General features: G+C 41.9%; 1 protein-coding gene across 1 annotated transcript in view; it reads left to right on the top strand.

The window, feature by feature from the left end:
- Positions 1-12,505, top strand: part of LOC135541394 (3'-5' exoribonuclease HELZ2-like) — a 38,832-nt gene that overhangs the window by 13,951 nt on the left and 12,376 nt on the right. The window contains 9 exon segments of the mRNA XM_064967599.1: positions 3,783-4,937; positions 5,240-5,423; positions 5,962-6,069; positions 6,645-6,825; positions 6,828-7,158; positions 8,398-9,036; positions 9,797-10,595; positions 10,717-10,792; positions 11,104-12,503. Coding sequence (XP_064823671.1) covers positions 3,937-4,937; positions 5,240-5,423; positions 5,962-6,069; positions 6,645-6,825; positions 6,828-7,158; positions 8,398-9,036; positions 9,797-10,595; positions 10,717-10,792; positions 11,104-12,503 — 4,719 coding nt within the window. The 5' untranslated portion in view covers positions 3,783-3,936.

The raw sequence follows: 12,505 nt of genomic DNA, 5'->3' as shown, positions 1-12,505 counted from the left end.
GAATAATGAAAATGACTGCAGTTTCTACTGGTCATTGTTTTCAGGCTGGTTATATTGGTGCTACCAAGATAAAGCTAGCTAGCTACCCCAGAAGCTGCGGTCGAACAAATAATGCTTTATTACCAACGCGGTATTGTAAACACATCGTTCGTGGCCGGTGTTTGCTTGTTTGCACACTTTTTTTGTACAGCTTTGACGGTACTACTGATAGTAGTGGTGGCGCTTGGCTTGCACCTGCAAATTCAGAACTCAACATTCTACACTAGAACTGTGTTATTTAACGCGTCAAATAGTGTTATTTAACGTGTATCGCCAAACGGCGTTCTATAGTATGTCGTGAAGCTAATAACAGTGACGCAATTACTGTGTAACTCCGGTAGGGCAACATCTGAAAAATAGGGCACTTGTTAGTGTGTACCGGTGCTCGACCAGTCGCAAAAGTCAACATCACCCACAACAGAGAACAGTTGATTGTCAAGGGCAATGAATCCCATTATCTTGGCATTAATTAATTTTGCCTTTGAGTTGTCTCGCTGAAATGTTCTTACTCTTTCAAGCGACTGCTTGACTTGTTGACTGCTCTATCCACACAGCAGACATTGTGGGCTAGGTTAGGAATGCTGTGATGCACCTGTAGCGCAACATTTTACGTGGTGTCATTACGTCATGTACCTACGTTATATAGGTATGCATGTCAGCTTTGACATCGGTTTTGCACATCGGCGTTTAACTTCACATTGGGCCGATACCGATGTTGGCATTTTTAGCTAATATCGTCCGTTTCCGATATGTTCACAGATATATCGTGCATCCCTAGATGGAAGTTCAATATGTAGCTAGATGTAGAATGCTAATGTTAACTAGCTAACATTATTGGCAATAAATGGAATTTAGGCTAGTGAGCAAGAATTTTAAAAAGATAACCTAGGACATCAAAAACTAAAAGGATGACATTTGCGTTTCTCTACAAGTAGGGTGAGTCAACATGTTTCTTCTACTTGCACGAATGCACGCATGCACACACAAATCAGAACCATTGACAGCCACATCATATTTAGCTTACGGTGATTGAAAATATACTATTTTTGGTATCTTTCAGTTATCTTTCAGTTGTCACTGAAAGATAAAACTAACTAAATAGCGGAGTTGGGTTGGAACTCGTAAGATGTGACCCTTCTCCGTTGGCGCCATCTTCATCCAGTTAAAAAATTCAAAGGGAAGGATTTGATTTCTCATTCGAGAAATGGCGCGTTGGGCTCACAAAGAAACAAACTAAATGGGATTCAAGTAATTGTTTAGTCAGAATGAAGCAACATCACATTAGTGGAAACCAAGACTGTTCTCAGGGCAGGCCTGGTTGTAGCTACATTTTTACATTTTAGTCAGTTAGCAGATGCTCTCATCCAGAGCGACTTACAATTGTATCAAGTACATTTTCCCTCAACATAGTATTTATCAGCAAAGTTTGTGCTAGTGTTTTTTTTAAAGATACTCTTCGAAGTTGGGTTTCAGACGTTTTCTGAAGATGGGCACCTGCCCTGAGAACAGTCTTGGTTTCCACTAATGCAATACAGCCAGAATGAATCTAAGATAACTCAAGAAATCTTGAATTAATTTTGACGTTAATGCCGAGGAGGTTTTAGTTACTCAATTTTACATCTAGATAAGGTGTTTGGTGCAGTATTTCTCAGGTAAAAAAATGTGCATCATGTTGTCTTGTCTTACGCCAAGTTAACAAACAGATTACTGACCATTTTGAATCACATCGTACCTTCTCCACTATGCAATCTGGTTTCCGAGCTGGTCATGGGTACACCTCAGCCACGCTCAAGGTCCTTAACGATATCATAACCGCCATTGATAAGAGACATTACTGTGCAGCTGTATTCATCGACCTGGCCAAGGCTTTCGACTCTGTCAATCACCACCACTCTGTCAATCGTATTGGCAGACTCAACAGCCTTGGTTCTCAAATGATTGCCTCGCCTGGTTCACCAACTACTCTGATAGAGCTCAGTGTGTGAAATCGGAGAGCCTGTTGTCCGGACCTCTGGCAGTCTCTATGGGGGTGCCACAGGGTTCAATTCTTGGGCCGACTCTCTTCTCTGTATACATCAATGATGTCGCTCTTGCTGCTGGTGATTCTCTAATCCACCTCTATGCAGATGACACCATTCTGTATACTTCTGGCCCTTCTTTGGACACTGTGTTAACTAACCTCCAGACGAGCTTCAATGCCATACAACTCTCCTTCCGTGGCATCGAACTGCTCTTAAACGCAAATAAAACTAAATGCATGCTATTCAACCGATCATTGCCCGCACCTGCCCGCCCATCCAGCATCACTACTCTGGATGGTTCTGACTTAGAATATGTGGATAACTACAAATACCTAGGTGTCTGGCTAGACTGTAAACTCTCCTTCCAGACTCACATTAAGCATCTCCAATCAAAAATTAAATCTAGAATCAGCTTCCTATTTCACAACAAAGCTTCCTTCACTCATGCTGCCAAACATACCCTCGTAAAACTGACCATCCTACCGATCCTTGACTTTGGCGATGTCATCTATAAAATAGCCTCCAACACTCTACTCAGCAAACTGGATGTAATCTATCACAGTGCCATCTGTTTTGTCACCAAAGCACCATATACTACCCACCACTGCGACCTGTACACTCTCGTTGGCTGGCCCTCGCTTCATACTCGTCGCCAAACCCACTGGCTACAAGTTATCTACAAGTCTCTGCTAGGTAAAGCCCCGCCCTATCTCAGCTCGCTGGTCACCATAGCAGCACCCACTCGTAGCACACGCTCCAGCAGGTATACCTCGCTGGCCACCCCCAAAGCCAATTCCTCCTTTGGTCGCCTTTCCTTCTAGTTCTCTGCTGCCACTTCCTGGAACGAACCACAAAAATCACTGAAGCTGGAGATTCCCATCTCCCTCACTCGCTTTAAGAACCAGCTGTCAGAGCAGCTCACAGATCACTGCACCTGTTCATAGCCCATCTATCTACCTCATCCCCATACTGTATTTATTTATTTTTGCTCCTTTTGCACCCCAGTATCTCTACTTGCACATCCATCTTTTGCACATCTACCATTCCAGTGTTTAATTGCCATATTGTAATTACTTCGCCACCATGGCCTATTTATTGCCTTAACTCCCTTATTTGCACTCACTGTATATAGACTTTGTTTTCTACTGTATTTCTTGTTCATTCCATGTGTAAATCTGTGTTGTTGTATGTGTCGAACTGCTATGCTTTATATTGGCCAGGTCACAGTTGCAAATGAGAACTTGTTCTCAACTAGCTTACCTGGTTAAATAAAGGTGAAATAAAATAATACAAATGTAATGATCTGCTGCGCTGGGCAGGTGTTTCACTGTCCGTGTGTTCTGCCATACGATTGGATAGAGCGCAATCACCGCAGCTGTGTATCTGTATTAGTGGGCAAGTGAGCATTGTCGAATCAGCACCAAACCCTTAAGTAAGTTATCACTTGCAAAACTCCATTTTTAATGAGACTGACCTTATGACCAAAAGTATCCTTTTGTAGTCAATTTTGACTTCACTGTGTTGGAGCTGTGTGCTAGAGGCATCACTACAGACCCTGGTTCAATTCCATGCTGTATCATAACCGGCCGTGATTGGGAGTTGACATAGGGCGGTGCAAAATTGGCCCAGTGTCATCAGGGTTAGGGTATGGCCAGGGTAGGCTGTCATTGTAAATAAGAATTTGTTCTTAACTAACTTGCCTGGTGTTTTCATCTCCTCTAGAATCAACTGGCGAAAGGAGGCCATGGACATAGATTACATTGTCTTTGAATAATTGCCACATTCTTGACATTTGCAAATCTTGAACACCATCGTTGTGTTCCCTCCATAACGTAAATCCCACTGTCTTTATATCGGATTCTATGAAGATTCAACAATGCCAGCCGAAGGGACAAGTAGGTCCAACCTGACTGATCTCTTGTTGACATATAACTTTAAAGTTGTGTGTTCTGCATGCTCTGTAAAAGAAAACGAAATCTCGTACACCCTTAAAGCAGTCGACCACCAATGCAGCAGAGAACTTCTATTGGCTAAAGGCAAAGGTACTAACAAATGGAGGCTTGTTTCCCGTCGCCCTGAATTTCCAAACCCAAGCCAGTATGAAGTTTGTTGGTTCTTCAAGGAGGGCTCTGGGTGTACGAAGCACAGGAACCGCTGCACCTTCGCAAGGAGTCACGAGGAGGCCACAGTATGGAACTTTGTAAAGCACAAGAGGATAGATCACAGCACGTTAATTAGACTGATAACCGAGTCGGATAGAAGTGCCGTCCAACTGCAAAACATGGCTGAAAACATCCTCACTGAGTTCTCAGGGACATTTCAAGAGCTTTGTAAAGACTGCTTCCTCGGCACTCCACCAACAATTACAGGTAAACGGTGGAACAACACTTGCTCAGTGGATGCAGCCCATGTCTGGAGCCCAGTCTTGGTCCATCACCTGGCAGAAAGTCAGGGGAAGGAAGTTTACAATCAGATAAGGCCTCTGCCCCCAGTCTGCCCTTTCCAGTACTGCAACCATGTCATGCAAGGTATGCCCTGTTGGCACGGGCCCAGACAGTGCCAGTTTGCCCACAGTGAGGTGGAGATGGCTGTCTGGCGAGTAGAGGCACATGGGGGGAGTCGCCAGGAAATCCTGCAGCTCTCCCAGGAGAGGCAACGTCAGAAGCAACAGTCGGCTCAAGACGTAGTGCCCGCCCCTAACCTGCAGGTGGCGATCTACTGCAAGGCTTGCCTCGTAACCCTCTCCTCCCGGGAGAGCTTTTTCAAGCACTGTGCCTCATTGGAGCATGCCCAGATGATCTCCGGGGACACGACCACAGATTGGAAACATCGTCCCCCGCCCCACGGCCGCAAAGCAGAGTTTTGGCTGTGCGAGAGGTAAACATGTTTTTGTAAACTCAAGGAGACAACCTCCACACACAATGCACATTCCAGAACGTTTTTGTATACACCTGAGTGACTGCGAACACTGCAAAGCCTAAAAGTGCAATCTGTATGATAGATGCATATGTAAATAGCCCTTATTGTCTATATTATATTGTCATCAATAAGCCATTTTCTTAACAAATCATGGGATATACAGTAAATGTAATTTGTTGAAATGATCAATAAGCAGCAATAAATCTTACTGATTGTGCTTTTAGCGTCTAATTATAGTTTGTACTGACATTTCTTCTCAGGCCTGACACCTGTGAATATGGCACCAACTGTGTGAAAGCTCACTCTGAGGAGGAGCTTGAGGAGTGGGTAATGCGAGCCAAAGAGGACAAGGAGATAAGGTGCAACATAGAGGCTCAAGGCCTCATGTCTTACAGGGATCGTCTTTTGGAGGAGTACAGACACAGCAGCAATGAAGTGCACATTGTAAGTCATCATAGTTCAGATCAGGAACAAATTGTCTCCATGCAATTGATATTCAATCAAACCTGTACTTGATAAACCTGCACTGCTTAATAATAATAATGTTCCTGCACAATTCCACTGAGGCAAATAATTAGATGATGCCTCACATGTGAAATGAACAAATCAATATTAAATGTTGACAAAGTGGTGCATTTTTCCAGGAACAGAGTGATTAGTCAGCAACACAGGTTTCCTGCATTGTGGATTGGACTGAATCTGACAATGAGTGTCAGTTATGTTTCAATGTAAAGAACAAATGATTGATTTATTCAAGTGGGCAAGTGACATGAACTATTACATCTGTCAACATATGCCATAATAACACCTGTCATAACTGTTTCCAATACATTTAATATGACACTGTTATACCGTTTTGTTACTGCCCTCCAGCACACTGATATAACTTTTAGATATTCTACCTACTACATATTATCTACATTTGTTTACTATAAAATGCTCATTGTCCCCAAACAACTAACAGTGTGACTAAATGTTACAGATGTCAGAGCAAGTTGATGACGTGACTGTCACTTTTGAAGAGGATTTGTGTGTGGAGTGTGTGGAGACTGAAGCAGAATTCCAATGGAAGTTCCAGATCAAAACAGAGGTAACAGTTGGCCAGAAGTATGACATTCTGTTGTTTTGATGGTTATTCCTAACTGCCCATTACGTCAATATATAGGGCTCTTGAATACAGTCAATACACTGTGCGAACATTTCTCTGCTCAGTGTCTGTGAATATAATACGCTGTGCTTTTACATTTTCTTCTTTGTGTCTACTCCATCTAAGTTTACTGTTGGCAGTAAAAGATTCAAGGCCAGGGCTCTTTCTCACAACTGTTTCCACTTTTTTGCCCTTCATTGCTATCTCTTTGGGCTCTGAGAAACAAGAGTACATTCTCTCCACTAAAGTTTCTATGTCCAACCTCTAATTTCAAGTGGAATGATTCTCATATTCGTGATTTCTATCAACTGGCTGGGGTGGAAACAAACTGGGCTACTAATAATTAATTTTGTCGTACAAAACAATAAATGAATTATTTTCGCCCCTCAGCTAGCCAAGTTAGCGAACTAGCAAGGATGAGGTGACTCCAGCAAATTTAGCATTTTGCAAACATAAACACAATACAATATGAATTAAGTGTCATTGGTCACCTGTATATTTTGCCTGTGTCTTCACAGAGACTACTTGCACATGTAGCATTACTGAAACAGGAACCGGGAGCCTCTTTCTCCCTGGATGAAAACAGTCCTGAGCCCTGCACTTACTCCACGGGTGAATCGTTCTGTAACTCAGACATGACCTATGACATCACCGTGTCCTTCAAGTCCAACAACCCGGGTCTTTACCAACAGTGGTTGGTGTTGACTTTGACATGAGGCCAGTGCTCCTGCAGAAACTGAAGGTTAAAGTCGGACAGCAGCTATCCCCTAAGCTCGAGGAGCCACCTGAAGACGTTGGGCCCTTTTCCCAGAATCTGGAACGCTGGCATCGGGGGAACAGGGTCTTCATCCCCTGCTTGGAAAAGACAGAAGTACAGGAAGAGCTTCTGAAGGAGTACAAGCCTCCTCAGATTAGTTTGCGGTATAAACCACTTGATGACCGCAACACGCCCATGAATCACCAGAACTACAAAGAGAGAATGCACAGCTTCCTGTACACAGAGGAGCAGGCAGAAGATCAGGTGGTTTCAAGGTAACTTTTTCATGGTTTTACTTCCTAGCTGATCATCTTTAATACTATTGTGTCGTTCCACAAAATGAGTGCACATTTTAATATCCCTTTGATATTTTAAATAGAAATTGTTCACTAATATTAAATCTTAAAAGCCTGTTTTATTCAATGAAGTGCCCATTATTATAGACCACATGGAGAATTCAGATTGTAGTCTGTTCATGACACTGCCCTGTGGCCCCAGTAGAGATTTATGATGATCTATAAAGATATGCTAAAGTCACAAAATGTCCTTCTGTGACTTCCAGGAAGATTTGAACCAACTTCACCCTAACATTTCACCTAGTTATTTTGTTGCTTTGTGTAATTTATTATTATTAGATTTTTATTTATTTCATGTGTTTAAGGTCAAAGGTCAAATAGGGGATAACCTGCACGAGTGAGATAGAAATGTGAGTGGGGTCGCGGCCAGGGATCAGCCATTATTAATGGCGACCATGGAGCAATTATGGTTAAGTGTCTTGCTCAAGGGCACATTGGCAGATTTTTCACCTAGTCAGCTCTGGGATTCAAACCAGAGACCTTTCATTTACTGGCCCAACACTCTTAATCACTAGGCTACCTTCCGCCCCTAGTGATTCATAAAAAAATGTAAGTTCAACCCTGTTACGTGAACTGAACTTTCGTTATAATATGGTGAGACTATTTTTAAATACTTTTTATTTTATTGAACACGTAATAGTCAAATCATAGTGTAAAAGCAGGTGAGCTGGTTCTACTCTATTTGGCCATTTTCTGATGTTTTGTGTTAGAAAACTGAGTGGATGACGCATAACACTCCAACCCTGTTAACTATAGATAGGTAGGCGAGACATTTTTTCAACAATACATTTGTTTTGGTGAAGCTTGCATTCAATTGCCCCTCCCTGTTGCAGACAAGCTTCCATTTCCTCTTTCATAAGGGATTTATGGCTGATTTAAGATTAAATCGTCAACCCGGTTACAGTCAACCTTGTGACTTTATTTGGCACTTATACTATAGTATATATTATTTTTATTTAACGTCTTGAGATGGCAAAACGTATGTTTTATTAGGTTGAATGTGTGCTCTTTATGACAGAATGTTACATTTACGTTTTTCTTCTCACCAAGTTACACATCTCAAAAGACAACGAATTGGGGGAACGAACCTATTATAAATGATCTTCGGTTAAAAGGACAACAACCTCAGAAGTCCCTCCATTTTCTTTTGTGTTTTAGACTCAATGTTCGAGGGACCATCACCTTGTCGGCCACCCTAGACAACCCTCTGTTCGGGATGAAGATAGCTCCTCTGGGGGAACTATTCTGTGCCATCTTAGTCCCTTTTACTCTCACCCCAGACACCCCAGAGGGTTTGATGCTGAGACGAGGCATCCAATCAGCTCTCATAGCACCAGTATCTTCAGATAATCAAAGTCACAAGGTCTACGAAGCCATCATTCTCAGAGATGCCACCAGTGAGTATAAAATACACTTGCAGCTGTCTAAAAGATGCTGCTCTGACCTGAAGCTCCAAAAAAATGAAACATGTGAAATGGAAGTTCAGTTCCAGCTGAATCGTCTGAAGTTTTGTGAGATGCACAAAGCCATAGATCTCCTTCCAGACACAGAGAGAGTGTTACCAGACTTCAGGAACTGCAGTGTCCCTATTAACAAAATACAATACCCCAAACTCAATGCAAAGCAGCAGGCAGCCATTGATTTCATCATAGGTGACTCCGATGGAAGAGAAAGTGTGGCCCCCCTCCTCATTTATGGACCGTTTGGAACTGGGAAAACTTTCACGCTCGCTACAGCAGCCAAAGAGCTGGTACGGCAGCCTCACACCAGAGTACTGATCTGCACTCTTACAAACAGGTAATGACCCCAATGTTCTATTGACCCCAATTCACTTACACCGAGTTCAACTTTCTAGTCCCTTCATGTATTTTCAGTCTTACCTAATGCAATTCATTGACTGGCACAGATACTCATTTTTACATAATACATAGTGCTTAAGACTGGTAAAAACTTGTTTGTGCAAGTATTCCTATTTATGCAAGCTTTTTGTAAACATTAGATTAGCAACAAAGGAAGTTTATTTGACATCTTTGTAATGATTACTTAAAAGAACACAGTGAGGCTGTTGCACTATTATGAGTGTGTCCATCAATCATTTGTATTGCGTAAGCCTCATATCAGTTTGACAGTTACAGTATACACTGACATTTAAGTATTATGTAACACATTGTGAAAATACACTGTGGTTAATATTCCTGCTGCAACAGGAAATTTGAATTATGTGGATTATAATAAATTGGCATTTTGTTGATACATTTTTCATTAGGACAAATCAAGTCTGAAATGTTAAAGTGGAAATTACAAACTTTATATACTCTTAAATTGGCATTTTCTGCGACAACAGAATTATCAAATTAAGATGGCACATCTGTATGCCATGTATTAATCCCAATGTTAATACATATTTGAATTCCACTCGTAGTTACAGTGTACCTGCTTATTAATTACTTGTAAAGCATCAATTTCATTTAAAAAAATAGGGCAAGCAAATTTTCAGTTCTGGGTTTAAGGACAATCACTGTTAAAAGTTAAGCACGACTAAACTCTCTCTTGTCAGCTCTGCAGATTTGTATGTCAAAGACCACTTCCACCCATACATTAACTCTGGACACCCTGAGATGAAGCCACTGAGGATAAAAGCAAATAAACTAGGGGTTCCAGTGAGTGCCACAGATGAGATAACACAGAAGTACTGCCTTCTATCAGAAAACGGACAGTTTTTCCTACCTCCTGCCAAATGTGATTTAGATTGCCATCGAATAGTCATCACAACCACTGCAATGGCAAGGCACTTCCAGGACCTGAAGCTCCCTGGCGGCTACTTCACCCACATCCTGATTGACGAAGCGTCCCAGATGCTTGAATGTGAAGCTCTGATGGCCCTTGGTCTGGCTGGGCCAGTAACTCGAGTGGTTCTAGCTGGAGATCACATGCAGATGGGACCAAAGCTCTTTTCAGTGGACGATGACCAACGCTCCAATCACACCTTGCTGAACCGTCTGTTCCACTACTATCAAGCCCAAGAGAGTAGTGCAGCTTTGAAAAGCAGAATCATTTTCAACGAGAACTATCGCTCCACCAAAGAGATAGTAGAATTCGTGTCCACTAACTTCTATGTTGGCAAGTCTGATGCCATCAAGGCTGTAGGTAATGTCCCAGCTCATCCGAACTGCCACCCCCTGAGGTTCCACCATATCAGAGGAGAATCTCACTTGGACAACACATCCATGTCGTGGTTTAATCTTGAAGAGGTTACATGCGTGGTTAAAATAGTGCAAAATCTACTCAGAGATTGGCCACCCGCATGGGGGAATAAGGATCAACGCTCAGTCTGTGTTCTCTCTGAAGGATGCCAGGTAAAAATGGTTATTTGTCATTTGAACTTAGTTTAGGAAATCTAATCAATTTCTTGAGTAAATAGGGGAACACCCAAAAAAATGGTGACTTTTTTGTGTCATCGTTTGTCTTTTTTCGTAGGTTCCAATGATCAGAAAAGAGCTTCGGAAAATATCCCTGAGTCGAGTGACTGTGGAAAATATTGCCAATGTTCAAGGTATTTATCATTAGATGTTAGATATTACTACACTTTTGGAGCTACTGTATTGTAGGAACATAAGCATTTCGCTACACCCGCAATAACGTCTGCCAAATATGTGTATGCGACCAATAAAATGTTATATGATTTGATTCATTTGCAAACATTGGTTCCAATAATTTGTTATTGTTTCCTAGACATGTACATTAAATAACACTATTTTGTAGATTTAACTACTGGTATGTAATTTTGATCTTTGTATAGAAACCTTTTTATCTGTCAAAATAATGAGTCCTTAACCATACAATTTTTTCATTATTTCTTGACAGGCAAACAGTTTAGAGCAATAGTATTGACAGCCGTTCAAACCCGTGACAGCATTCACCCTTCTGACTCACATTGTGTGGAGTTTTTCAACGATGCTCGCGTGCTGAACACGGCCATGACTAGGGCTCAATCCCAGGTTGTTGTGGTTGGAGATGCTGCCGCTCTGTGCTACTTTGGAAAGTGCTCAAGAATCTGGAGGAACTACATTGACCAGTGTATAACAAAGGGAAGTGCTGAACCGAAACACCTTACACAAGACATAATTGATAGTGATATCAAGGAAATGTCAAGATTCCAACGGTCAGAAGACCTGGATGAGACCAGCACTCAGTCAGTTATGTTCGGCACAGGGAACAACGTGGATGCGATTCTCCAACAGCTGCAAGAGGAGCAAAACATGACAATCTACAATTCATCTGATGGAGACAAATCGGAATCGAAAAATGTAGACCAAAAAAGACCATACGATAGTACCAAAGTTGAAAGAGTTGAGTTGTTGCAGTTGTTGAGAGAGCAGCCAAATGTGTACAAGCAAGGTGAATTGGTCATGGAGAAATATAACGCAGGTTATATCATACCATTTGACAACCCAACTAAGCACATTATCATCAAAGGTAGAGTTAACCTCGGCAAGTCCTTCGCTGGTGACGAAGTGGTGGTAGAAGAATTTCATCGTGAGGGCCATTCACAGGGAAAGGTGATAGGCACCATCAAGGCAGCTGAATCCTCTCGTGTGTTTGTTTGTACCCTCGAAGATGAAGATTACCATAAACGCAAAACGTCTGAATATCAATATCTCAGAAAGATAATGGTACCCCTCAATAAGAACACTACCAAAATTTGCACCTTGGTCAATAAGAAGAGTCGCAATTTTATTCCAATATGGAAGCACGATGACGGAGAATGGGAGATTGTCAGACGTCAACACCTTGATGAAGACATCAAACGCAAACATGTCTTTGTGGTGGAGGTCTTTGACTGGAAAACGAAAAAAGAAAGCAATGAAATCTATCCCTTTCCGTTAGGGAACGTGATAGATATTGTTCCCATAGGATTATCTTTGGAACAGGGCTTAAAGATTTTGAACGCAGAATTTCAAGTCGAACCATCGCCTCCCAGACATGTTTTAGATGAAGTGTGTTCCTGGGAAGACACCCACATTGGTAACAGAGAGGACCTCCGAAAGTTGACTACTTTCACTGTTGACCCAAAGAAGTCCCAAGACTTGGATGATGCAATTAGTGTCATTGACAAGGACAGCTATTATGAGGTTGGAGTCCACATAGCAGATGTGGCAAGTTTCGTGAAGATTGGTGATTCGTTGGATGATTATGCACAAAATCGGGGTGCTACACGTTATAGTCCTGAAGAACCAGTTTACATGTTCCCAAACTATTTAGCCTC

This window comes from Oncorhynchus masou, chromosome 6, assembly GCF_036934945.1.
Source record: "Oncorhynchus masou masou isolate Uvic2021 chromosome 6, UVic_Omas_1.1, whole genome shotgun sequence".
NCBI lineage: Eukaryota > Metazoa > Chordata > Actinopteri > Salmoniformes > Salmonidae > Oncorhynchus > Oncorhynchus masou.
The sequence above is the reverse complement of the archived record's forward strand: the minus strand, read 5'-3'. Positions and strand labels throughout refer to the sequence as shown.